Source organism: Bubalus bubalis, chromosome 11, assembly GCF_019923935.1.
Source record: "Bubalus bubalis isolate 160015118507 breed Murrah chromosome 11, NDDB_SH_1, whole genome shotgun sequence".
Lineage (NCBI taxonomy): Eukaryota > Metazoa > Chordata > Mammalia > Artiodactyla > Bovidae > Bubalus > Bubalus bubalis.
In genome coordinates, this window is record NC_059167.1 from 48,325,300 (window position 1) to 48,353,172 (window position 27,873).

General features: G+C 36.3%; 2 protein-coding genes across 9 annotated transcripts in view; one reads left to right on the plus strand and one right to left on the minus strand.

Moving 5' to 3' along the window:
- The first annotated feature begins 14 nt into the window (after nucleotides 1-14).
- On the plus strand, nucleotides 15-26,236 carry PIGB (phosphatidylinositol glycan anchor biosynthesis class B). 2 transcript variants are annotated; one of them, XM_006074929.4, is made up of 12 exons: nucleotides 15-296; nucleotides 3,060-3,192; nucleotides 3,608-3,725; nucleotides 7,155-7,259; nucleotides 8,824-8,954; nucleotides 11,773-11,913; nucleotides 13,196-13,247; nucleotides 18,721-18,932; nucleotides 19,849-19,913; nucleotides 23,191-23,404; nucleotides 25,351-25,531; nucleotides 25,860-26,236. In XM_006074929.4, the coding sequence occupies exons 1-12, from the start codon at nucleotides 161-163 to the stop codon at nucleotides 25,995-25,997; spliced, it is 1,626 nt and encodes a 541-aa protein (XP_006074991.3). In that variant the 5' UTR covers nucleotides 15-160; the 3' UTR covers nucleotides 25,998-26,236. The 2 variants fall into 2 exon arrangements, with proteins under 2 accessions (XP_006074991.3, XP_025151411.2); XM_025295626.3 differs by having other exon boundaries at nucleotides 18,766-18,932.
- Nucleotides 26,223-27,873, minus strand: part of CCPG1 (cell cycle progression 1) — a 41,778-nt gene continuing 40,127 nt past the window's right edge. For 6 of the 7 annotated variants that reach the window (XM_006074933.4, XM_006074931.4, XM_006074932.4 and 3 more), the window contains one exon: nucleotides 26,223-27,003. In XM_006074933.4, coding sequence (XP_006074995.1) covers nucleotides 26,814-27,003 — 190 coding nt within the window. In that variant the 3' untranslated portion in view covers nucleotides 26,223-26,813. The remainder of the gene's footprint in view (nucleotides 27,004-27,873) is intronic. The other variant, XM_044925031.2, reaches the window with a different exon arrangement.

The following is a 27,873-nucleotide window of genomic DNA, read 5'->3' on the forward strand; positions in this document are numbered from 1 at the left end:
ACGAAGATGCCTTTTTCCCGGCTATCTTCGCGCCTTCCGGCACGGCAGCTTACAAAGGCCAAACTTCGTGGGCGAAAGAGCAACGAGCGCCGCTTCAGCCATCCATTGCTGGGGACGTTGACTGCTGGCGGTCCCCAGTGGACCTCAAAGCTGATGCAGAATGGAGCGAGACGACGGCGGAGGCGGCGGCCTCTTTTTCCGCGGTCTCCAGAACCGCTCTCATGAGAAGACAAAACTGCGAACAAGAAAGTCCACCTTGTATCTCAGCCCGCAGAAGAGCACCGGGCGCTGTGGGGGTGAGTGAGTGGGTGTGGACGCCGAGCTGGGTGGTGGTGGCGGGAAATCGGCGACCCTGAACGAGGGCTCCATCTACTGGGAGGCCGGGAGTTGGGGGGGCGTGGTGTGCCAAGAAATCGCGTTGCGCTGGAGATGGGATTCTGGATCCCCGTCTCTTGCAGGGCACTGTATTCTGCATTGTTTTGTGCCAGCTTTCCGCAGCCATGTGAGGTGAATAAGCATGATGTGGCCATCCCAAGTCAGCGAGGGAGTGGCCACCCTGACCCAGTGTTCCCAAAGTTTCGTATGTACAGAGGGCTGATTCCTGGAGTGGAACCAGGTCTGACCCCCGCCACATTGCTTTTTTCTGCTGGCCCCTCCGCCTTCTTTGGTCTCGTTGTCACCCTGATAGGAGAAACATCACCTCAGCAAGTGGGATTTTGATCTGTCCGAGGGGGTATGTAGATAGGTTCCTCATTTATTCATTATATATTGCGTGCCTTGTATGTGCCGAAGGCTGTTATTTAAGGGCCAGTTCTGAGTACAGTTTTTTCTGCCTGAGGCCACAAAGTAAAGAGGAGAAAAGGAGAGAACAAGGTTTTTGGACAGCAGATACAGTCCAGTAGGGAGGTTTGTTTCTGAAAGATTAAAGTTCACAAGGGGCACTACGTGGTGTTGAATGCACCGGTGAGAACATTTAAAATGTGTTCCTGCATTCTTTGACCTAAATCACAGCAGGATCCTCTATGACCCACCTCCTAATGTAATGGAAATAAAATTAAACCAGTGGGCCCTAATTAAACTTAAAAGCTTTTGCACTACTAAGAAAACTATAAGCAAGGTGAAAAGACAACACTCAGAATGGGAGAAGATAACAAATTAAACTGACAAAGAATCTTCAAAATATATAAGTAGCCCATGCAGCTCAATACCAGAAAAACAAACAGCCCAATCAAAAAGTGGGCAGAAGACATGAACATATATTTCTCCAAAGAAGACATACAGATGGCTAAGAAATACATGAAAAGATGCAGAACATTGCTCATTAGAGAAATGCAAATCAAAACCACAATGAGGAATCATCTCACACCACTCAGAAAGGCCATCATCAAAAAGTTTACAAACAATAAATGCTGGAGAGGGTGTGAAGAAAAGGGAACCTTCTTACACCGTTGGTGGGAATGCAAACTGATACCACCAATGGAGAACAGTATGGAGACTCCTTAAAAAACTAGGGATAAAACTACCATACAACCCAGAAATCCCACTACTGGGCATATACTCTGAGGAAACCAGAATTGAAAAGTACAGATTGTCTTGAATTGAAAAAGAACCCCAGTGTTCACTGCTGCACTATTTACAATAGCTATTACATGGAAGCAACCTAGTTGTCCGTCGGAAAATAGTACACATACACAATGGAATATTACTCAGCTCTAAAAAGGAATGTATTTGAGTCAGTTCTAATGAGGTGTATGAACCTAGACCCTGTCAGAGTGAAGTATGAAAGACAAATGTCATGTATTAGTGCATGTGTATGTTGACAGCTGAACGATGGACTCTAGAAAGATGGTGCCAATGTGCAGGGAAGTATAGGCACAGACATAAAGAACATTTTGGACCCAGAGAAGGAGCAGGTGGGATGATTTGAGAGAATAGCATTGAAACATGTGTTACCTATGTAAAATAATAGCCAATGGAAGTCTGAGTATGACATGGGGCACTCAAAGGCAGCGCCATGAGTGGGGTGGGGTGGGGGTGGGGGGTTAGGGAGGGAGGGAGGGGACACATGTACCCGTGGCCAGTTCATGTTGATGCATGGAAAAACCATCACAATATTTTAATTACCCTCAATTTTAAAAAAGGAAATGTTCCTGAAGAATAAGGAATGAAAGTGCAGGAACCCAGAATGATAGTAAAAGACTCACAGTGGATCAGAGGCAGGCTGCAAACTCAAGTTGTCAGGAGACAGAAGAGGCAAGGCTAAATACAAGTAACAAGTCAAAGGAGCCTATATTTCAGTACCAGCCAGTTGTTTCCCAGTTGAGCTCTATGTTGCCAGATCTTAAGGAGTTTCGATATGCTACAATACAGATGTTAACATAAAATCTGATTTTTAAGTGTTGGCAACTAAATTCACATTTAAAAAATATTTAGTGTGTAAGATGTCCATTTGTGATTAAGAGCAGGACTCCAGTCAACATACAGACCTGGTTTTGAATCCTGTTTATTTACAACCTTTCTGACTTGGGAGAAGGCAGTTTAACTTCTGAGCCTCAGTTTTCTCATATAAAATAGGGCTAATGATACCTTCCCCCTAGCAATGAGGACTAAATGACATAGTGCATGTAAAGGAATGACTTCAGTGCCTAGCATACAAAAGCATCAATAAGGACTATTTAAAGTGTACAAAGGACCATTTTATATGCCAGTATATGCACACATACAAAATGTTGCTTCAGAAGTTAGTAATTTGTTAGCTGGTTTCTTTCATTATATACACATATATTAGCTTAAGGCCTTAGTTAACCCAATCTTTTTCAAAATGTATCTTAATATTTGCTTTGTTAAATGAAAGGAGTGGTAATCCCCCATTGATGACGCTATGGCGCTTTGTCTAACCTTCCACCCAGGTCTGCTTTTGAGTAGTGTGGAGGGGCTGGAATTCACTACTGCACTTTAACAGAACCTGAGCAAGGGGCCCATCAGAGCAGATTTTCATTCTCCAAGTGGAAGTTGCCTGACTCTTGTGCTACAATTACCTGTTTGTTCATTTTTTTCAGATCTTGGTGAAAACATTTATCTGGTCTTGTTTATAATAGCATTACGAATATGTAACTGCTTTTTAGTCCAGACAAGTTTTGTTCCAGATGAATACTGGCAGTCTCTTGAAGTTGCACATCGTATGGTTTTCAAATATCCTTTGTAGTTTTCTATTCCTGGACTAGAAATGTGTATTCATCTCAGAAACTGTGTCAGCTCTGACTTGTTTTCAATCAATTTTCCATATTTTCTCCGAGTAATTTTAACCTATAAAAGTGTGCCATTATTTTAGGCTAATATTTCTTCTGTACTTTCTTTGGTGTTAATGTACTAAGCCTTTGGCATATATTCCCACAGTGCTCAGTAATGTGGAGGATATAGATGAAGTAAAAAACATTCCTGCTTTGAAGAAATTGTTTAGTTAGCCAACTACATTTTTATTTCCAATACCCTGTATAAAATACTATGTTTTTATTTAAGCTTCTTTGCTGAAAAATAAGTTTTATATGTAGAAATGAAAAGAGGTTCTGTTTCAATGCTACTTAACATTAGTCCTTAATATTACTAATTATGGTTATTTGACCTGGGAATGGACAGAAAGATTGAGGGGTTATACTTACCCCTTAATCTTTGCAAGCATTTACAAGATTCTGCATCTTTTGGGGAAAGATAGTGTTCATTTGCTGGTAAGTTTAAATAAAAGTAATCAAAATAGTCATTAACAGATTTCATCCTTTTTTTAAGGTTAATGAATATTAATATTAAATGTTAATGATAATTAATTATTATTTATGGAAGTTTGTTTTTAAAAGACTACTGTTACTGAACTCTGTATCTGGGAAGCCCAGGGTTCAAAGACACACGGTGATGTGTAAGCGTTCAATATGTGCTAAAAACGTTAAGCATTAGTGTTCTGCTGCTTAATTGTGTTCTATTAAGATATACAGATGTTCAGAATGACTATATATTTGTACTTTAAAAGTAAATTTCCTTCATAAAAGAATCACTTAAGAAAGTGATATATCTTATTTTTTTAACTTGTAAACATAAAGCCATGTTATGTGAGCCTATGAAAACTAAATACATATAAACCTACTCAGGATTTAGTGCTGAAATTAAAAATTAGGCAAATTAACTTGACAAAAATATATTGATATGTACAGTCATTGTGGTGTGTAGTAATTAGCCATCAAGAGTGAGCAGGGTTGTAATCCCTAGATAATGAATTCCTGGGGTCAGTGGCCAAGAAAAGATACAAAAGAAGAACTAACGGTGCAGAAGTTTTTCTAACCTCATTATCAACATCCTTTAAGCTATCAAGTTGGACTCAACAGTTTGGCCCTTCCCCATTTTCTGTTCGGGAAGTGGCCCAGAATTCTAAAGGCAGCCCAAATCCTGCAAGGTTTTTTGAAGCCTGGAAAAACACCGAGGTTGTGGAGTTTTGTTTAGTTCTCTTTTTTTTAAAGGCTGTATTGTACCCTCCCCTTTACAATGATACCTAATTACCCATTAGTGAAAAACAAAGACCCATATTGGTGAAATTGATGCTTCATTTGAGAATATCACAGGGAAGGAAAATTGAGAGCAGTAGGAGTTGTTTCTCCCATTAACACAGGTAGAAGTTAGGAACTGTGAATTGTTTTTTCATCTCTCACGACTACCCACTAGCTTCTAGATATGCAGGATATTCATATTTGCCTAGCCAAATGTATATACTATCCTAGAGAATAGGTTAGATTATGAATGAAGGAGTCTTCAAGATAGAACTTGAACAGAGAACCATTATGATTCTGTCAGTCATCATACTCTCATCTTGATTATTTTAAAATAGATTATATAATTTTGAAACCAGAAGGTGTCAGAGAAGTGATGAAGAAAACAGACCAAAGTCACTGCATATTAAAAGCTAAAAGCAGATCTTATGTCTACTTATTCACAGTCCAGTGCTCTTTCCAGATAACTTCTCTCTAAACTTCATAAGGTATGTGGACAGAATTAAGGATGGCTTAGAGCTCTGCTGTTTAATACAGAAGCCACGACTCACATGTGGCTACTCAAGACTGGAAATGCTAGAAATGTGGCTAGTCCAAATTGAGATGTGCTCTTAGTGTAAAATCCATACCAAATGTCAAAGAACTAGAGCAAAAGAAGAATGTAAAATATTTCTGTAATTTTTACATTGATTAAATGTTGAAATATTTTAGATATAATGAGTTAAATAAAAGTATTGAGGTTCATTTTACCTGTTTTGACATTTTTCACTTTTTGACTACTATAAAATTTAAAATTCAGTATATGGCTCACATTGTATTTATACTGGAGAGCACTGGCTTGGAATATTGTGAGAAGAGGGATAAGAAGGGAGACCTGTTGGAGGGGGAGCGGTGTACCACAGTGGGGGTTTTGATCAGTCAGAAGATGGCACATAGACATCCAGCTCCTGGAGCTTCAGGAAAGGAAGGGTCAGGATCTTAAAGAACAGGAATATAGAATGGTAAGCTGCCAACAAAGGCCTAATCTTCAGGGTTCACTCCTGTCACATTCCATCTTCTCTTTACTCCATCACACTAGTTTTTATTCTCCAGCAGCCATGTGTAACACTTTAATTCTTGTCAAGGCCTTATTATAACCTGGAAAATTATGATAAAGTCTGGAGAGACTGCTAACAACTAGAAATTTACAACTCCATTTATTTTTGTGTTCAGCTAAAATCTATCTACTTTTAAATTCAAGATTTTTTACATAACACTTCAAAAAGTCCTATTTATCCAGGATAAACATCTCCAGTCTTAAAACCTCATAATCATCTTGTAATTTATTAATGTCTAATCTTAAAATGTGGGTCTTGAAACTGAACACAATATTGAAAGCTAGGGCAAGTAGCTCAGAATATAGTAGCTCATTAAGTTCATAAATAACTATACTTCTCTCAGTGCACAAGAATTCTTTTAGTATTTTAGTGGCTACCTCAACACTCAGCTCATATCAAGTTTGTAGCGAAATTAACTTTTCACATGAAGTATTTGCAGACCTGGGAAGTGAGGAGGAGGCTGATAGATTCTTTTGCAGGGCAAACAGAAGAGGAGTACAGAGGTGTCTTTTACTGTATATTACGGGCACAGTTTAAGTGGAATTATGAAGTACAATGTACCGTTATGATTTAAACATATACTTACAGAGTACTGATAAAGGACATAAAGCTAAAGTGTTAGAAATCGCTGACAATTGAAAGTAAAGCAGGTCTAATTATAACGTAAAATTAGTCGTTTGATGCAATAAAATACAGATGTACATGTAAATTTTTAGAAACACATCTTCTGAACAAACTAAGTTGTGATCTACCAGCAAGTGTTTAGTTTGTTAATGATAACTGTGACACATTTTAAAACTCAAAGATATTAATGTATAATATAGAATCAGTAACTGTGTTATAATACATTTACTTTTTATTCTTCTTTAATATAATCTGAAAACCATATTTCTATAATAGATTACAAAAAAGAAGCAACTCACATTATTGATATTGCAGGATAGCAAAGCAATGTAGTTTAGTAGCTAAGAGCTTTGGAATCAGGCAGATGGGTTTGAATCCTGACCTCCACACTAACTAGCTCTGCAGTTTTGCGGATATCACTTAACCTCTCTGTCCCTGTTTTCTCATTTATAATCCTGTCTCAGAGGATTGACAGAAGGACTGAATGAGCTGATATACATGAAGTACTTAGTATGATACTTAGCCCACAGTATTGTAAATGTTTCATTTAAAATTACCTACTGTTTTGCTAATGAAAACAACTAAATGTGCTTCTAAAATAGAGCCTTCACACAATGAAATGGGCTGCTGGCTACTTAAAATTAATAGTATTGTAATACATATATTATAGAGAGAACGGGAAAGATAAAGCAATCTTTTGGTATTTCCATGAAAATTAATGTAGGTTTTTTTTTGTAGAAAAACAGGTATTTTTGCAGAAGAATAGAACAATGCATCTTTTTTTAAAACTAAGAATGGCTTTCAATCAATGTTGGATAAGCTTGTTGATTTCTTATGGTTTTAAAGTGTGAACTAACCAGATGTTTTTAATATCTTTTTTTTTTTTTTTTAACTAATGAAGATTTGGATTCCTAGACTTGCCCAAGCACTTCTGTCTGCTATAGCAGACTTGAGGCTTTACTCATTAATGAAGCAACTAGAAAATCAGCAAGTAGCACGATGGGTGGTAAGTTTAAAACACGTTAGAAAATCTATTTCCTTCATTTCTGTGAGCATGAAGCACGTGAACAGGGCAGTCAACATGATTGATTTCCCAAGGCAGTTTCAGAAGATAACTTGTACAACTTTACAAAGGCACTTCCATAATTCAGAACAGTAAGATGCAGGTGGATATGCTGTCTCCTTGAATGAGCCCTACGTGGCAGAAACCATTGGTGCCCTGCAACCCTGGAGAGGCCGAAACCTAGGACACAGCCTTGGGAAGCACCATGACTCGGCTCAGTCCTTGTCTCACTTGCCATAATATTCAGTAGGAACAGTTCTAAATTATTGCCTACCACATGGACTACCTCAGCTGTTTACAATCCTTTCACTATTTCTCCAACTACCTGCAACTCAGGCCTAAGAATTCTCTTCTCACTGATGCACTTTCACTTTTGGCTAGAATAATGGAAAAAGTACAGAAGATTGTCTTTTGTTATTTGACTTACTTCACAGTGAGGAGATTCTCAATCTCCCATTCAAATCCTGAATGATTTTCCCAGTTAAACTATCCTAAAAAGAGTTATCAATTAAGTAAGCTTATATAAGCCAACTTAGAAATCTTATTACCTTTTTTATATTTCTGTTGGCAAATGTTTCAAATTCCAGATAACCAATTTACCAACACATTTCTGAAATACAATTTAGTGTTAATTTATTAACATTAATTATTAATATGACATTTCTGCAGATAGCATGTTGACTTGCATTAAATACAGATTACTTTAGCAATTGAGTCCTTCAAGGATTCAGTCAGTCTCTTTAGTTTGTGCTTATATACACTGCCCAAGGCTGAACCTAAAACAGCAGAGACATAATGCCTTTAAAATCCTTCCTCCAAAGTGGCAGCACTATGATCGTCTAGTTCAGGAAGAGCCTTTAACTTCACAACAAGTTAACTGGGAACATGTTTTAAAGTCTGCATTGGAAGAGATAGGAAGCTGGTATGACATGTTTTAACATCCTTGAAGCAACTAAGAAATTTCTTTTAAAGGCATTTGTTTTTCAGACTTAATGATGCTTCTGTTTGCATGTTCTACCAAAAAGTAGTTTATTAATTTAGTCAATTTCCAAATTAGAATTTAATGCTTTTTCCTGAGAAGTCACTTTGTGTGTGTGTGTGTTGTCTTCAATTTCCCATCAGGAAACAGGACATTCCAAACCAGGTCAATAAAAATATCAAGTAAATACTTGTCAGTAATATAAGACAATTTGAGTAATACTGATTATTAAATTCTAGCTATGAATTTCAGTCTTTAAACTCTGCCATCAAGGAATCTGCATTTTTTTATATCTTTTATTAGTGTGAAGTGAAATTTAAATCAAATGAAATGTACCTGAAAGAATAAACTTAACTTTAACAAATATAGATCTGATTATCATAGACATGTGTTTGATATAACTTCTTAAAAAACAATGTTTGGGCATGCCCATTTTTAACATTAGACTTGCTTGCTATTTTCCTTAGAAGATAATACTAAGCTTTTCCATTTCCTACTCCATATATATTTGCTTATAATTGTTCTTAGTTTTTTTGCCAGTTATGCTCTTGGTTCACATGGTATTGCTGTACCAGAACTCTTACAAACACCATGGAAACTGTTCTCACTATAATTGCCCTTTTCTACTATCCTTTGGAAGGTTCAAAGTCTATGAACAGGTGAGTTACAGTACTATTACAATTATGTACAAAACTCTAAAGCATGGTTTTGAAAAATCTTAAATTATTAATATATTGCAATATCCAGTGGACTCCCCCAATATTCATGAAGGCTATCAGAACCACAAATTCACAGTTGATTACAGCAGGAAAGAGAGATACTCAAACTAGATAACCAAAGAGAGTTTAATAAAAGGACTGTTTACAAAGGTATAAACAATGTTTAGAAAAGCTAGTAAGGGGATACCATAGTACCTGATGGAGAAGGCGATGGCACCCCACTCCAGTACTCTTGCCTGGAAAATCCCATGGATGGAGGAGCCTGGTGGGCTGCAGTCCATGGGGTCGCTAAGAGTCGGACACGACTGAGCGCCTTCCCTTTCACCTTTCACTTTTATGCATTGGAGAAGGAAATGGCAACCCACTCCAGTGTTCTTGCCTGGAGAATCCCAGGGATGGGGGAGCCTGGTGGGCTGCTGTCTAGGGGTCACACAGAGTCGGACACAACTGAAGTGACTTAGCATAGCATAGCATAGCATATAGCATAGCATAGCATAGCATAGCACCTGAGGACTAGTCACACAGAAGTTTTTGTTATCCTTTGGCCTCAGGGAGTAAGGAGAGGAAACTGTTACTGAAATCCCTAGAGCTCTTAGAGAGGACCCCAACAATAGAGGGGTACAGCCAGCCTTTATCCATAGCAAGGTAAGAGCTGGGTGAATAACATACACTGACTCTTCTGCCCTCCAGTTAACCAATGCTAATGAGAAGCCAAAGAGCAAGGCAGCCCACTGATACAGTCCAATAGGTCACCCTCCCTACACCCTGGGCAGGTGAAGAACAGAGAGTAGATCCTGGATGGCAAATAGAAAATACATGGACATGGTTTGGGTTTATATAAATTGGTATAAAATACTAAGAAAAAGGAACATCAGAATAGGGTTTCACTGTATTCTGGGCAGGTTGTCTGGAGGAGCTAATGCGTGGGAGAGAGGAATGAGGCTATCATGGCACTTTGCCCTTCTCCAGAATTCAGATTTTGTAAGTAGCAGGGTACCGGTAGCTTTGCGAAGCATGACACAATTAAACCTGATTTAGAATTCTCTCCTAGTAGCAATACTGAGGATATATTAAAAGGGAGAAAGCTAGAAAATCTGGGAATCTAGTTAAGAAGCTAGTATCCATTCTTCCTTATATACAAGGTTGTTGAGGATCAAACCAAATAACATCATTTCTGCATTAAGACTCTTGACTGCTAGAATAGGCATTCACTTTCGTTACCTACAGATGAGGATATATAAACATTGATTTCTATCAAATGAGAATAGAGCCACTTTCAAGAATTAAATGAGAATCTATAGACAGTGTGTCCTATTACACAGTAAGTGTTGAGTAAGTATTGACGGTGACAATGATATTAAGAAATCTTTCTGCAAAATCAGAAATAATGACTATGAAAAGATTCCAAACAGGAGACACCACTGAGAAGATTTTAGGCAAGTGAGAGGACTTGATGTAAAATCACGGCAATAAGAAGGAAAGTGGATGTGTAGGATGAAAAGTTGGGATTTAAGGTGACTCCAAATTTTTAGACTGAGAAAATGAGTGATACTATTAAATACTAGTCACTAAACAGGTTTGTGAGAAAGTTAAGGGGTATATTTCATATACTTTGATTTTAAATTCCAGTAAGAATTATGTAGAAATATTCAGAAAGGAGTAAGAAATCCAAGTTGGAAAATTTGGAGTGAGGTTAGGTAGGACTAGATACATTTGGGCATCCTCTAGGTAGTTTCACTATGGCAGAATTTGCAATTAGGCTGACTACAAGTTCAGACCAAGCCAGAGGTGTTTTATTTCACCTGCTCAGTGTTTTTGTTCTTTACCTTAACTACTTGGCAAATTTTTTAAATTGGGAGATCTTACCTAAAATCTTGATTTCTAGTTTCTCTTGAAAAAATGTAAGGCCTGGCAACATTCTGGGCCAAGCTTCCTTCATGACACTATTGGAGGTTCCATGCAAATTTTTATTACTTACCTGGTCTCCATAAGAATTTGAACTTGAAATCCCTATTATATCTTCACCAACATTGGAAATTTCTTTATAGTTACTTATTAGTCAATAGGTGTATCATAGTACCATAAAGTTCTTTTGCTACTGTCTGTCATCTTGATGATTAAATTATTAGGTGCTCTCCTTCAACTATTTATTGAGAGAGGTCCTAATAGTAAAAACCCACATTTCTATCCATGATCATATAGGTTTTTACAGTAAGCTTTATTAAAATCAGGTGTATATCTATATATGTATACACAGATATATGTATCTTTCAGATGGGCAAAACTACAAGCCTACTTTCTGAACAAAACCACATGTGCCCAGAAGCCCATCATTGCCTAAATAATCCCAATGTTTCTTTAAAAGAGTTTTTTTTTCCCCCTTAGAAGATGTGTGACTGTCTTTTATTTTGGTAGGAGACACTTCCACCAGAAAAGGATCTGACAAGAGTTTTATGGTTAAAAGTTGATATACCTCTCAGTAAATAAAACTAACATTAAGATTAGAATAACTTCTTACTTGGAAATACTAGAATATTAAGTAAAGCTGGAAAAGACCTTACATATTACCTCTTTTTTATGGATGAGAAAAATTAAGAACCATAAAGTTTAGGTAAGTTCCCCATGTTCAGATAGCCATTTATACCAAAAAGAAAACGCTCTCATTAAAAAAATAAATATATATAATACCACAGAGTAAATAGATAACCTCTGAACTCACTTCCAAGTTGTCTTAATAATACCTTTTCCTTATGTATAGTGTGAAGTACTCATCCCTGGTGGCACTTGCCTTCATAATCCGTCCCACAGCTGTTATTCCATGGATACCTTTGCTGTTCAGACATTTCTGGCAAGAACAGAGAAAGCTTGATCTTATTCTACATCAGTTTTTACCTGTAGGGTAAGTATGGCTACAATCCATCATATTAATTTTAATAAAGATTATAAACAAGATTTTACATCTTTTTAGTCAGGTATATCTTCTAATATCACTGAGAATTATCAGACCAAGGAAACATAGTATTTCCAATTTTATATTTTTAGTTGTGATTCTGAGTATTTTAATTTGCTTAAATGATCCTGGGAGTTTTTCTAAATTAGAACTTTCCTATGTTTTATTTCTTAAATATTTTTCAAATATATTTTAAGGATATTTGATTCCTTCACATTTGTATGGGGTTTTATGATAACCATACAGTATATATTAACTTATTACCTGATTTTCACAATTCTTGGATCTAGGCAATGTAGGTGTGCTTTTACTTTGTGATACAGAAAATGGAGGGCTTGATGAAATTAAATTAGCCAGTGTCACTGGGTTGCTATGATGAAAATGGGATTGAAGCACAGGTTCTCTAACTATATTTTGAGCTCCTAGGATCAGAATTATACCAGGTACCTAGTGGAATATACAAAATAATTATTCATTGAAGGAATGAATGTACTTTGACACTTAAAACAGTGATCTTTTTAATATATTAAATATATTCACTCTGTACAGGCTATTTCTGGTAGCTATTAAAAAAGGACAAAATCACATGGTGGCTAAGTTGCCACTGTTGTCATTTCTCAGATTTATTAACACTGTTTTGATTGTAAAGCATTCATTCAGCAAATATTTAATCCTAGTATGTGCTAGGTGCTGTTCCAGATGCTAGAGATACAGCAATTTAACAAAACAAAGTCCATTCCTTCATGAATTACATATTCCAGTTCGGGGAGACAGCTAAAAACTATGATTAATTTATGTGTGAGAAACTTGAGAAGTGACAATGCATGCTGTAGGGAAAAATCATGAGAACCTTCAGCTGAAACTACAGACCCAGTCAATATCCTAAAAAGTTATGAGATCTTGAGTCAGAGATACCCAGCTAAGCTCTGCCTGGATTCTTGACCCACAGAAGCTGTGAGATAATAAATGTTCATAGTTTTAGGTTGCCAAAACATTTGGTGGTAATTCATTATGCAGCAATAGGTAATACAGAATTTATTACTTTTAAAAAGTTTAAATACAGCTTTTCTCAGTGAAATATCTTTCAAAACGTGTAAATCCATATTCAGCTGGAGAAACTTTTGAAGCATTTTTAAAGTGGCTTTTGATGCTATATGCCACTAAGTCATATGCCATTACTGGATTTTCAGTAGGTTCAAAGTGTTAGTCACTATTCTATTTTGTTTTTCAGATTTGTCACTTTGAGTTTGTCTCTGATAATTGATCGTATTTTTTTTGGTCAAGTAAGTAAAATTAACCTTTTTTTTTTTAAGTTACTTTAATATAGTCACTTTATTACACTAAAAACTCAGCCTTACTTTTTAATCCATGAGTATCTGGAAACATAGGCAAAACATATTTTTTAATGATATGGGATATATTAGGAAAAAGCTAGTAGCATATGCCTTTGGTTCACTTTGCTGTACTTGCCATATAACAGAATTGTGTATTAATTGAAGTTCTAAGAAATACATTTAAAGTACTATTGTCAGGTTTGTAACAATAAAGGTTAACTTTTAAATGATTTTAGTTAACCTCAATTATTCAGAATTCATATTAACCAGAATATTCTTTAAGCATCTGGTTTAATCTTATTGGTAATAGATTTAGTATGGGTTCAGTTCAGTTCAGTCGCTCAGTCATGTCCGACTCTTTGCAACCCCATGAATCGCAGCACGCCAGGCCTCCCTGTCCATCACCAACTTCCGGAGTTCACCCAAACTCATGCCCATCGAGTCAGTGATGCCATCCAGCCATCTCATCCTCTGTCGTCCCCTTCTCCTCCTGCCCTCAATCCCTCCCAGCATCAGAGTCTTTTCCAATGAGTCAACTCTTCGCATCAGGTGGCCAAAGTATTGGAGTTTCAGCTTTAGCATCATTCCTTCTAAAGAACACCCAGGACTGATCTCCTTTAGAATGGACTGGTTGGATCTCCTTGCAGTCCAAGGGACTCTCAAGAGTCTTCTCCAACACCATAGTTCAAAAGCATCAATATAGGTTTAATCTAATAATAATGGTAATAGGTTTAATTTAATTGGTAACAGCCTCTGGTTGATTTTTAGTTCCCGGTTTTTAAGTCACTTATAGGTCTGGAATCAGATGCTACTGTCTAAAGCCTAGTGTATTAAGATGTAAGATCTTGGACAAGTTATTCTTGCCAGTTTCCTTATCTGGAAATAATTGTGGTACTTGTCTCTTAAGGTTGGAGGATTAAATGAGATAACACATGTAAAATGCTTACAACACTGCATGGCAAAAGTGAGCACTTAATGTTAGCTGCTATTGTTATTACCTACTTTATGCTGTAATTCAAAGTGCAGTGTTTTCATAGCTTTATCTTAATAGGTAATGTGTGATGCCATAAGGTGGTACTACAGTAAAATTTTTAATATGGGTACCAAACACATATAAAAATTATTTTCATTAATTCTTTATGTCTACATGCTACACTGTCAAAATGGGCATAAACAATTATACTCTGTTGAATCTCAAAAACCTAGTGTTTTGCAAAGAACACATTAATACTTGTAAAAAGTTAATAATTTCACTGTTATTATAAATGATAATGAAAAGAGAACCATATAAAATCAATCAGACGCAGTAGAAGCAGTTCTTAGAAGTTCATAGTGATACAGGCTTTCCTCAAAAAACAAAGTAATTTTAAAATGAACAACCTAAACTTACCACTTAAAAAGAGTTAGAAAAAGAAAAACAAAATCAGAAGTCAGCAGAAAGAAGGAAATAATAAAGATCAGAGAGAAAATTAAGAGATGAAAAAAATCAGTAAAACCAAGAGCTGGTTCTCTGAAAGGGTAATAAACAAGATTGACAAACCTCTGGCCAGGCTCATCAAGAAGAAAAGAGAGAGGACCCAATAAATTAAGAAATGAAAAAGGACATGTTAACAACTGATACTGTATAAATACAAAGCAACATAATACTATGAACAACTATATGCCAACAAATCTGACAATCTAGAAGAAATGGGGACAAGTTTCTAGAAACATTCAGTCCACCAAAACTGAATCAAGAAGAAATTGATTCACTTCTTCTTGAATTGTGCTCTTTCAATCACTAGAGGAGAAATAGAATCTGTAAACAGACTTGCTACAAACAAAAGTCCAGGACCAGATGGCTTCACAGGCAAATTCTACCAAACATGTGAAGAGCTTATACTGATCAGGATCACTCCCAAAGACATTCTAAGAAGCAAAACTAGAAAAAGATATCACCAAAAGAGAAAATTACAGGCCAATACTTTTGATGAATATTGATGCAAAAATTCTCAACAAAATATTAGCAAACCAAATCCAAAGACACACAGAAAAGATTGTATACCACGACCAAGTGGGATTCATCCCAGGTTCACAATGATGGGTCAACATAGGCAAATCAATGTGATACAACACATAAGCAGAAGACAGAAGCCACATGATCTCACTAGATTCAGAAAAAGCATTGCCATAACTCAACATTCATAATAAAAAAAAACTCTTGCCAAAGTGGGTATAGAAGGAATATATCTCAACATATAATAAAAGCTATTTTTTTAAATTTTATTTTTAAACTTTACAATATTGTATTAGTTTTGCCAAACATCGAAATGAATCCGCCACAGGTATACCCGTGCTCCCCATCCTGAACCCTCCTCCATCCTCCCTCCCCATACCTTCCCTCTGGGTCATCCCAGTGCACCAGCCCCAAGCATCCAGTATCGTGCATCGAACCTGGACTGACAACTCGTTTCATACATGATATTATACATGTTTCAATGCCATTCTCCCAAATCTCCCCACCCTCTCCCTCTCCCACAGAGTCCATAAGACTGATCTATATGTCAGTGTCTCTTTTGCTGTCTCATACACAGGGTTATTGTTACCATCTTTCTAAATTCCATATATATGCGTCAGTATACTGTATTGGTGTTTTTCTTTCTGGCTTACTTCACTCTGTATAATAGGCTCCAGTTTCATCCACCTCATTAGAACGGATTCAAATGTATTTTTTTTAATGGCTGAGTAATACTCCATTGTGTATATGTACCACAGCTTTCTTATCCATTCATCTGCTGATGGGCATCTAGGTTGCTTCCATGTCCTGGCTATTAATAAAAGCTATTTAAGATAAACCCATGGGCTTCCCAAGTGGCTCAATGGTAAAGAATATGATTGCCAATGCAGGAGACACAAGAGACGTGGATTCAATACCTGGGTCAGGAAGATCCCCTTGGAGGAAGAAGTGGCAACTCACTCCAGTGTTCTTGCCTGGGGAAAATCCCATGGGTCGAGGAGCATGGCAGGCTACAGTCCATGGGGTTGCAGAGTCAGACATGACTTGAGCGACTGAGCACACATGCATGACAAACCCATAGCCAATTTAATACCCAATGGTGACAAGCTGAAAGCCTTCCCACCAAAATCTAGAAGAAGATAAGGATGCCCACTCTCACCTCTTCTATTCAACATAGTACTGGAAGTCCTAGCCACAGCAGTCAGATAATAAAAGAAATAAAAGGTATCCAAATTGGAAAGGAAGAGGCAAAATTGTCATTATAGCAGATAACATGATACCATCTATAGAAAACCCTGAAGACTCCACACATAAACTACTAGAACTGATAAATGAACTCAGCAAGGTAGCAGGATACAAAATTATCATACATAAACCCTTTGCATTTATTTACACTAACAATGAAATATCAGAAAGGGAATGTAAAAAAAAAAAAAAAACCTTTCAAAATCACACCACTCAAAATACTTAGGAATAAACCTGACCAGGGAGGTGAAAGGCTTATATACTGAGAACTATAAAACATTAATAAACGAAACTTAAGATGATTCAAAGAAATAGAAAAGATATCCCATGCACTTGCATTGAAAGAATTTATATTGTTAAAATGGACATACTACCCAGAGAATCTACAGATTTAATGTGACTGCTCCTATCAAATTACTCATGACATTTTTCACAGAACTAGAACAATCCTAAAATTTATATGGAACCGTAAGAGACTCTGAATTGCTAAAGCAATCCTACAGAAAAAGAACAAAGTAGGAGGCATAACCCTCCCAGACTTCAGACAATACTACAAAGTTACAGTAACAAATCAGCATGGTACTGGCACAAAAATGGATATATGGATCAATGGAACTGAATAGAGAGCCCAGAAATAAACCCACACACCTACAGTCAATTAATCTTTGAAAAAGGAGGTAATAATATACAGTGGAAAAAAAGACAGTCTCTTCAGCAACTGGTAATAGGCAAGTTGGACAGTTACCTATAAATTGATGAAGTTAGAATACCCTGTCTCACCATACACAAAAATAAACTCAAAATGGCTGCTTAAACATAAGACATGACACCATAAAACTCCCTAAGAGAGATCATAAGCAAAATATTCTCTGATATAAATCATGCCAATGTTTTCTTAGGTCAGTCTCCCAAGGCAACAGAAATAAAAACAAATATAAACAAATGGGGATGGGGAACACATGTACACCCATGGCTGATTCATGTCAATGTATGGCAAAAACTACTACAATATTGTAAAGTAATTAGACTCCAATTAAAATAAATTTTTTAAAAAAGAAAAATATCCAAAAAGAAACCATAAAAAAGAAACAAAAAGACAACTTGAACCAGGAGAAAATATTTGCAAATGATACAACCAACAAGGGGCTTAATTTCCAGAATATGCCAACAGTTCATATAACTCAACAACAGAAAAACAAACAACCCAATCGAAAAATGGGCAGAAAACCTAAACAGACATTTCTCCAAAGAAGAAATACAATGGCCAATAGGTACATGAAAAGATATTCATCGTCACTATTAGAAAAATGCAAATCAAAACTACAGTTAGGTACCAGTTCACACTGGTCAGACTGGCCATCATTAAAAACTACAATTAACAAACGCATGAGAGAATGTGGAGAAAAGGGAACCCTCTTACACCTTTGGTGGGAATGTAAGCTTACGGTACAGCCACTATGGAAAACAGTATGAAGGTTCCTCAGAAAATGAAAAACAGAATTACCATGTGATCCAGCAATCCCACTCCTGGGACTTTTTCCACATATCGAGACAAAACTTAAATCTAAAAAGATACTGGCACCATTATGTTCATAGCAGCATTATTCCCAATAGCCAAAACATGGAAACACTGTAAATATCCATTGACAGATAAATGGATAAACATACAACGGAATACTACTCAGCCATAAAAAAGACTGAAATAATGCCATGTGCAGCAACATGGATGCAACAAGAGATGATCATACTAAATGAAGTCAGTCAGATAAAGACAAATACCATATCATTTATATGTGGAATCTATAAAATAGGACACAGATGAACCTATCTGTGAAACAAAAACACACTCAGGGACATAAGAGAACAGGCTTGTGGTTGCCAAGGGGAAGAGGGTGGAGGGAGGGTTGGATTGGGAGTTTACAATTAGTAGATGCAAATTATTATATGGATAATGGATAAACAAGATTCTATTATATAGCACAGGGAACTGTATTCAGTATACTATTATAAACCATAACAGTATAAAAAAGAATTATTGCATATTCAAAATTATCAGTGTAAACTACCTAGTATTCAGACTCCATTCTGATTTAATTTCATGATTATGCCAAATTCCCTAAGGCCAAAAACCCATACTTGGCATTAACACATTTCTATTTCTTTTTCCTTCAACTATCCCAGTGGACTCTGGTTCAGTACAATTTTTTGAAATTCAATGTGCTGCAGGATTTGGGATCATTTTATGGCTCTCATCCATGGCACTGGTACTTCAGTCAAGGATTTCCAGCTGTCCTGGGTACTCACTTACCCTTCTTTATTCATGGCTGCTTTCTAGCCCCAAAGAGGTACAGGATATTTTTGGTGACTGTGCTATGGACACTGCTAGTTTATAGGTAAGATTTTATTTGTTCAAATAGTTCATTTTTTAAATGTTACCAAGAAATTAAATTCTTTGAAAGGTAAACTATTCATCTTTTGCAGGTTCATTAATTCTTATGATTTGTTAGTGGGGATTATTTAGCAGATTGAAAATGCAGTGATTATGCTGGTTCTCAGGGCTTCCCTGGTGACTCAGTGGTAAAGAATCCGCCTGTAACACAAGAGATGTGGGTTCAGTCCCTGGGTCCGGAAGATCCCTTGGAGAAAGAAATGGCAACCCACTCCAGTGTTCTTGCCTGGGAAATCCTATGGACAGAGGAGCCTGGTGGGCTGCAATTCATAGGGTTGCAAAGAGTCGGACACGACTTAGCGTTTAAATATCAAACAAATGCTGATGCTCAGACCATCTGAATACTTTTAATACATTCTCCAGATCTTCCCAACCCAGGGATCAAACCCAAGTCTCCTGAATTGCAGGCAGATTCTTTACAGTCTGAGCCACCAGGGAAGCCCTTCCGATACATATAGTTTGCTTAATAATATTATATTCAATTTTAAGAGGCTGAAAATTGTATTTGCTTTTAAAAAACAGAAACCACCACAATTTTAAGTACTGTATTCCTAAATGAAAATGTATGCATTTCTATTTGAAATTTGAGTCATATTACTTGGGTTGGTAACAAAAATCTCTTTTTTTTAGAATGCAGTTGTACTTTAGAATTTCACTTTGACATCAACTGTTGGCATTACTTTTAACACATCATCACCACCATATAACTGAAAAATAGACTGATTCCTGAAGCATGAAACTCAGTCTCATAATTACAAAAACAGATGTTAATTATATTCATTTTAAATACATTAATTTCTTAAAGTATCATTTAATATGAGAAAATAATATTTTCTTTGAATATCTTCTTTTTATTATAGCATGTTGAGCCACAAAGAATTCAGGTTTATCTATCCAGTTTTACCATTTTGTATGGTGTTCTGTGGTAAGTATTTTTGTAAAATAGAGGAAAAAAACAATAATAAACCAAGGACAGTCAATGCTTATTAAACTCTAAAATATTATTTTCTACTAGGCTAAGTAAGGATTGCTCCTTAATTACAAATTGATTATACTACTGCAGCTTTCCCTTTCTGCAGCCAAAATATCCTTTTTCTTCCCTAAATGCCCTTTTTCCTGTGTCCTGTAAAGTGAGATAAAAATATAAGGATCCAGCATCTATAGCACCTTTTGATGGTGGTGTTTCTGGCTGTTAGAAATCTTTCACTAAAAAGTAATACATCTATTTCAGAATAGCTAATTTAAATTTATGGTTAAACTACAAGTTCTGCATTCCACAAATGGAAAATTAATGTTGAAACTAGTTTTTAATGCTTTATATACATTTATCCCTTCAAGACTCAGTCCCAACGCATATGCAGTTTTTAACGTGATTCACACCTCTGGTTTCATTTGCCACCTTTCTCCGTATCTCCACTAGGTCTTTGCAGTAAGTTTTTTACATGTGACTTCTAAAAGTTTTATATTACTAAGCTCTGGAAAATATGAATTTTTATGTTGGTCTGGAAAATTTATGAATTGAAACTTTATTAAAGTTTAATTCAGAATGATTTGTTGGCTTGCTTCAAATATTAATCACTAAAAAAAGAAAAATCACTGGACTATGGAAGGAAGAAATGATAATCAAACTGGACCTGGAGGCTCATAAAAATGAAGGCATTAATGGTATCGAACTTTTTACTTAAAAAACAAACAAACAGAAAACCCTCCAAATTCATTAAGCAGCCTTCTTTGGTCAAGTATAAATATCGTCTCCCACATCTCAGCTGTATGTACTCTCTTTAGACACAAACATACATATCTATATATTTGAAATATCTAAAGTACTAAAATGAAAGTTAGTGTCATATAGTATCTTTATATAGTCATACTTCATCTACAGATGCAGACACAAAAATATAAAAGTCTAAGAGCTACTTGGCAAGTCTTTAGAATAGTGGGACCATTTAACAGAACAATTCTGTTCATAAAGTACTATTCAGATTTAGTTTTTTTCTTTTTAACAACCACTTGAGTTAGTTACAATTGTTTACTTTTCACCCAGGTGAACACTGCCAGATGCTACTGGAGGACAAATATTTCTGTGCACATTTTGTTTTCGTTAATTTAGGAACTTGGTTACATTCCATTTTTATAATCTGTTTTTTCCACCATTCTATTTCTCTGCTCTGTGTCTTTAACAGAGTGTTTTAAAGACTAAGTTGTCTAAATCCTCATTCCCATTCCAAGAGAGTGAATCTTTAAGTGGGAGGGTCTTGGTAACCTGTTTCCAGTCCCAAACACTGAGATAAAATGCTCGTGTGGGTTGTAGAGCCACCTTTCTAATGAAAACAATCTGCCTTTCTTCCATCTTGTGTCCATTCAGATCCTTCAAGGACAGAGACCTAGAAAAACCCCTGATCTTCTAACAGGATGTGAGCTTTTCCCTCAGACACGTGTACCTAAGGTTCCTGAGTGAGCCAAGAATTCTGATTCCTTGGAGACTTGTAGTTTCACTAAGAATTAGAACTGTTATGCCGAGTTCCAACAACAAGACTAGTTAAGTAGTAAGTTCACCTAGACCAAAGTCTGGATGTTCAGGAATGATTTCAGACAACAGTCTCCTTGGAGTTCCAGATGTTTTAAATGGCAGTTTTCTGGCCCAATTTTCTTTTCTAGCCACTTGAAACCTTGAGTTATATTGTACCTCAAATCTGTTTTTACTCTATTCTTATGTGACCTATATTAACCTGATTTTATATAAACATGACAATTCTATTGGCGATTGCAGTGTAACAAGTCACCTCAACACTCAGTGGCTTACAATTATTTACAAATCGACAGCTCAGGTGGGTAGTTCTCCACTGAGCTCACTTATGCAAATATAATCAGCTGCGGAGGAGGTAGGCAGCTCTGCTGAACTAGGCTGGGCTGTCGCATACTTGGGATTCAGCTGGCTATTGGTCAGGGTACCTCAGCTCTGTTGTGGGCTCTCATTCTCCAGCAGGGTATCTGGTGCTGAACAAGCTGGGTGTAGGCAGAGATCCAAGGGAGGCCCAAGCATGGAACCAGCACACTGCCACTTCTACCACATTCTTTTAGTCAAACAAAGCCAAGCTAAACTAAGAGGACAAACTTCAGGCTAGTGTGGGGACAGGACACAGGAAGAGAAACAACTACAGCTGTTTTTTTCAATCTACAGTAACTTGTCTTGCCTAATTTGAACTTTCCCCAATCCTACCCAAAACACCTTAATTCTAGATCAGAATGTTGGCTTTGATCCTTAGTGAACTGTATAACCTTATACCTCAGTTTCCTTACCTGTAGAAGAAAGGTGTCACTAGTCTAATAATGCTGAAATTCTTAGACTGAACTTGTCATTTGAGCTGTTTCCAGTTCTGGGCTGGGTTTTTGCTTAATCTGTTTTTACTACAGTGGCCGTTGCAGACCTGCTTGTCTCTGATGAGGCCACTTTGTTTTTCCATATGCTAATCTTTTTAGCCAAACCACACTTGTGCTGTTTCAAAAGTCAGATAACCAGTGTTACAGAACTGGTTCCCGTACCCTCCCTCTGATGACCATGCTCAGAGGCATCACTTATACCCTCTTAATTGTTCAGCATCTCCAGATTGCCCAACACAACAGTGAAAGAAACAAACATAAATCTACTTCCAGAAAGAGATCCACACCACCACTCACAAACTGACCACTGAAAGTCTCCCAGGAGCCTAGTGGTATATTTTTCTAAGAATAATACATAGTTACATTTCCTCCAGAATTACTGAGACTTGTATGTACACAATCTGTCACTAGTGTTTGGGAGATAAAAGAGATAAGTAAATGGAATAAAAGCAAGTTCTATATATTTATCAACTATGTACCAGGACTGGCGCTGTACCCACATTTTCCCCTAATATTTGAAAAAGGTACTGTTGTGGATGGGGAAACTAATGCCAAAGCTAGAATTCAAATCTGGATTCCCTATAGGTCAATTCCTTTTTCTAGAAAAAGGTCAAGACCTGGATGATACTGGACAATGACAGTGAATAGTCAAGAGAAATTACAAACATGACCCAATGCTTATTACATGTTTTTCCATGACAGCATTTCAGCTTGTAGTACACTTCCATTAAAGATTATAAATATATTTGCAATTAATATTCACTTAGCTATAAGAAAAAAAATTACCAGTGTTACCATTCAATGTGTCTATCTTTATATAGGATACTCGCTAAACAACTTGAAAACATGGAAGAAACCAGCTCTAAGTTTTCTGTTTTTATCAAATATGCTCCTTGCCCTCTATACTGGTTTAGTTCATCAACGAGGTACTCTTGATGTCATGACTAATATTCAAGAACTCTCTTACAACAATACAAATGTATCTTCAGCTTCAGTACTTATGATGATGCCTTGTCATTCTACCCCTTATTACAGGTAATAAAAGTTGTTCACTAAATGCTATGACTATAAAAACTACTTTAAAACTCCTTTCAGATTCCTGAATTTAAATTAATTGGTCAAATGATTATAAGGCATTTGAAACTCCTGTTTATGTCAATGAAAATCATATACCACTTTTAAATATACTTTAATATTCAAAACAACTTACATTTAAATACTCTGATCAAATAAACTTATACAGCATTTTATACTACCTTTAAAAGGTAATCTTTAGTAAAAAAAAAAAAATCAGGTATCATTGATCTTAATACAAACCTTTGTGATACATCTTATATTTACATAATTTGTAAATGATCTCAGAACACAGGATTCAAGTCCAGATTTACTGATGGGGACTGTTGTCCTGGTCTTAAACCAGTGTTTTTACTTTCTTTAGATATCAGCTGTCTTGCCTGTAAAAGTTAGGGAATTCAATTAGGTGATATTTTAATGCTTGGATTAAGTGTGTCTGGGAAATAACAGTGAAAGTGCCTTAATTATGCAGGGCATTTAAAAATACATCATGGACACTAAGCTTGTATTTCAGGGAGCTATATACATCAATTGCCTAATAAGGATAAAAGGACAAAGAAAACAGCTTTCCTTTAGAAAATTCTTTACCTGTCTAGAGTTAATCTGAAGTTAATTTTCCATGTGCACATTCAGTCAGTATCAAAGTTGGTATCATTTTACAGTAATTGAACACTTTTGGAATACTCTGCTTAACTCAATCATTAATGCCAATCATTAATAGGCTATTTGGAAAACTGGGATTGTCCAGCAAAAGCCAGTTAGATGGATGCAAGACCTCAAACAGCCCTTTAACTTGAAGATGGGATCTAGTCTATATAAAAAAGACTAGAGCTGAGAGAGGGATGTTCACTCTCCCCACATTCTCAGTAGTGGTAACTTCACAGAGAACAGGAATCCTAGAGGTACCATGATGCTCTCCCATACATGGTTGTAGTGACTGGTATCTTAGGCTTTGCATAGTTCACCTAGTTCTCATCTTAGGTTTTTCCAACAATGCACAATGGAGCATGCGCACACACACAAAAGTATGATACCTACCTCTGAAATATAAGGCTGGCAGCCTTTTCTCAATTGTTTCTGCTTTCCCCTTGAAGCAAGACCTTCATCTTCAAAATTGTAAAAGTCATGAAGTATTAAGATCCTGTGTAAATTTACTTTGTACACATTTCACAGATAAAAATAAACCTCTATCAAATATTTATTTATATTAATTTTTCTGAGGCAAAGTTGTAAACATGTCTTTTTGCATGTCCCAAGTAACTGCTTAATCCACCTTTTCTGCTGCTGCTGCTGCTAAGTCACTTCAGTCGTGTCCAACTCTGTGCGACCCCATAGACTACATATACTCTAATCTTCCAATGCCACAGTAAAACCGTTACTTATTTGGATTTTGATCCGTGAACCCATGTTGTTCTTTTTACTAAATCATACTTATATAAATATTTAACAACAACAAAAGAAATAGGAAAAACTTGTCGCTTAAGAATTCAGAGCAGAAAGAGGAGAAGAACAAAGAATTCTTTATCCTTTCGGGTTCATGACCAGTTTTCTGCTTTGCCAGATATTACTCTCTTATTAACAAGCCCCAAAGCCCCTGTGCCTGGAACACCTACTAATGTTAGAGAGTATTGAGTCCCACAAGCTGAGGACTGACTTCCCACCTTCACATGGAGTTTCACTCTTTACTCTGGACTTGAGGTTATGCTACCTACACTGAATAAGAATCTTAGTCTCCATTTTTTGAGAAAACTGCATTAAAGATGTGCCTCTTCACCTTAAGTGAAACCCAGTTTAGATTCAGATTTCACATTTTGTTATGTAAACATGATGTATCTTAAGTGTAATTTGAAAACTGTCACAATTTTTTTTAACTTCTTGTAACTATAATGGTAACTTTCTTTTTATAGCCATGTCCACTACCCACTTCCAATGAGATTTCTCCAGTGTCCCCCAGACCTGACTGGAAAAACTGATTATCTAGTTGAAGCAGATACGTTTTATCTAAATCCCTTAAAGTGGTTGTATATGGAGTTTCAAAATGATTCACAACTGCCTACTCACTTGATCATCTTTAGCGTCTTGGAGGAGGTAAGGGAATATGAAAAAAGCTATAACTTGGTATTTTATTTTACCTCAGGTTTAGCAAACACTCAGATAAATAGACAATATCACTTTTTTTAATGGTCCCTTTCAACACATATTTTATTAACTGGTCTTTTCCCTGGTCAAAATCAGCCCTAGTTCTATAGAACTACCAAGGAATATGTGTTACTTACCATGAGTTATTTTATTATGAAATTGCATTGTTTTATTAAGAAAAAAGTTGGAGAAGAACAAATAGGTCATTCTTAAATTCATGAAAAGTACTCAACAAAAGGTGGCTTTTATTTGCTTAAAAACATTTATTTCCTTCTAGGAAATAAGTCCTTTCCTAATTTCAAACAACTATGAGAGAACTGCCGTTTTCTTCCACACTCACTTTCCGGAGAGTCGAACTGGAAGTCACATATACGTCTATGAACGGAAGTTAAATGAGAAACTCAACCAAAGCTGAAATTCTGAACTATGTTTAGATCTTTCTCAGAGAAATAGAGATTGCTGAGCAGAAATATTCAGATGTTGCTGAAAGATGCTACTAAACACTGGGTAAAACTCATGGAACTAGCAAAAACCACTATGAACTGCTTTACCAAACAGCACTACTGAGGAAATATATGGGGAAAAAAAATCACAATATAAAATCATATATTAATGCAATGCCAGATTTTAAATAAAGACCTTTAGTTTTCCTCATGGTGTAGTTTTATTGTTTCTTCCACAGTATTCAGATGTGCAAGAAATTTCACAAGAGAACAAGTCAGCAAGTTCATAAGGCAGCAAATTCTTCACAAATCAACGGGCTCTTGAACCCACAAAAAGACAAGAAGCAAGTGTAAGGTTATAAAATGTTAAAGATGAAATTCCATCACAATGTACTTTTTTTTCAAGCTCTACTGGAAATTTAACACAAATATCAGTGTTAATTACACTTTGTCATGTATGATTTGAGCTTGCTTTAAGCTCATACACTGAAAGGAAGTCTCATTTCATGCACAAAATGTGTTGCATGCTTGGCTTCCTTAATAAAACTACAGTTGAACATTTCCAGTGCCAAAAAAAAAAAATTCAGCAAAACTAAATAACAGGAAAATGCAAGTTAGTAAGCTTTTGCTTGTTACTTCTGAGTAATAATATAAAATCATCAAACTATACTTAGAAATGATAAAAAGACATTGTTATCTTGATAATTTCATCTTAGTTTCAACACCAAACAGTAAAGAAAGCATCCAAGTTTCTGTTACAGTTTTCTAATTTAACTTAGTTGTGAAGGTCAATATTTAGGATCAAAAGGTAACTGCCCCAATTCTATTTCAAGGTTTGCCATGTGTCTTCCATTAGTGCGACCATATTTATGCCATTTACCTTCCCTTTTATAAGGTTGTGGCTGAGGGTGCTTCTGCTCTTGTTTTCGATGCCTGGAGCTTTCAATATTTACCATACGTTGCTTTTTATCTGGTCGACTGAAAGCAGTAAACACATTTTTCATCCAGGTTAGAGTTAAATTTATTTAAACAGGAAACAATTTTAATGTTTTTTCTCCATTAATCTATTATCTGAACACTGAAAAAGGATAGTAAATGAATCTGAAGTATATAATCCTAGTATAACCATATGAAAAAGATTTCAGTGAGTTTATACTTTTATCCTACAGAAAGAAAAAATGGACAAACATAACTGTGCTGGCAAACAGGGGAAACACTCAAAAGATAAATAGAAATGTGACAATAAAATAATGAGATGTGTTTCCATTATTTTTTCTCCTTTCCTATTAAAATTAATTCCCCCTCCCCAAGTGGCTTCCTCCCTCAGCAGGGATAGATACACAGTTCCAACAGAGTTCCTCCCTCCCTCCCTCCCTCTCTTTTTTCTGCATGCGCATGCATGCTCTAACAGCTAAGGCTTATAAACAATATCTACATGTAGTTCTTGATCTCCATAATCACACCTTTGTCACTACTTCAACAAAACACCCCATGGCCATCCAATTCCCAACCAAGACATCCATTCTTTTTTGGGGGGGGGGCAGCATGTAACATTATTCCTTTTACTTAAGATGATTTTCGATTTTCACAATGCCACTCTCTGCCCATCATTCATTCTCAGCCTTCTTTCTCTACAACCCCTTAGATGTTGGTGTTCTTCAGGAGTCTGATAAACACCTCCAGCCTAGACTATCTACATATACAGAGTCTGGGCTAGAGACAGAGTCACATAACCAATGGCCAACAAATTCTCCCTACTTATATGTCAATAAATACCAACCACAATTCTCATTTTCAATTCCCCTTACCCAAGCCCTGGTATTCCTTAGTGTAGCTAATGTCCATATA

Coding starts and splice junctions, on each gene's coding strand:
- PIGB (XM_006074929.4), top strand. CDS start 161: ATGGAGCGAGACGACGGCGGAGGCGGCGGCCTCTTTTTCCGCGGTCTC. Junction 8,955..11,772: donor GGTTCAAAGTCTATGAACAG/GTGAGTTACAGT, acceptor CCTTATGTATAG/TGTGAAGTACTCATCCCTGG. Junction 23,405..25,350: donor CATTCTACCCCTTATTACAG/GTAATAAAAGTT, acceptor TTCTTTTTATAG/CCATGTCCACTACCCACTTC.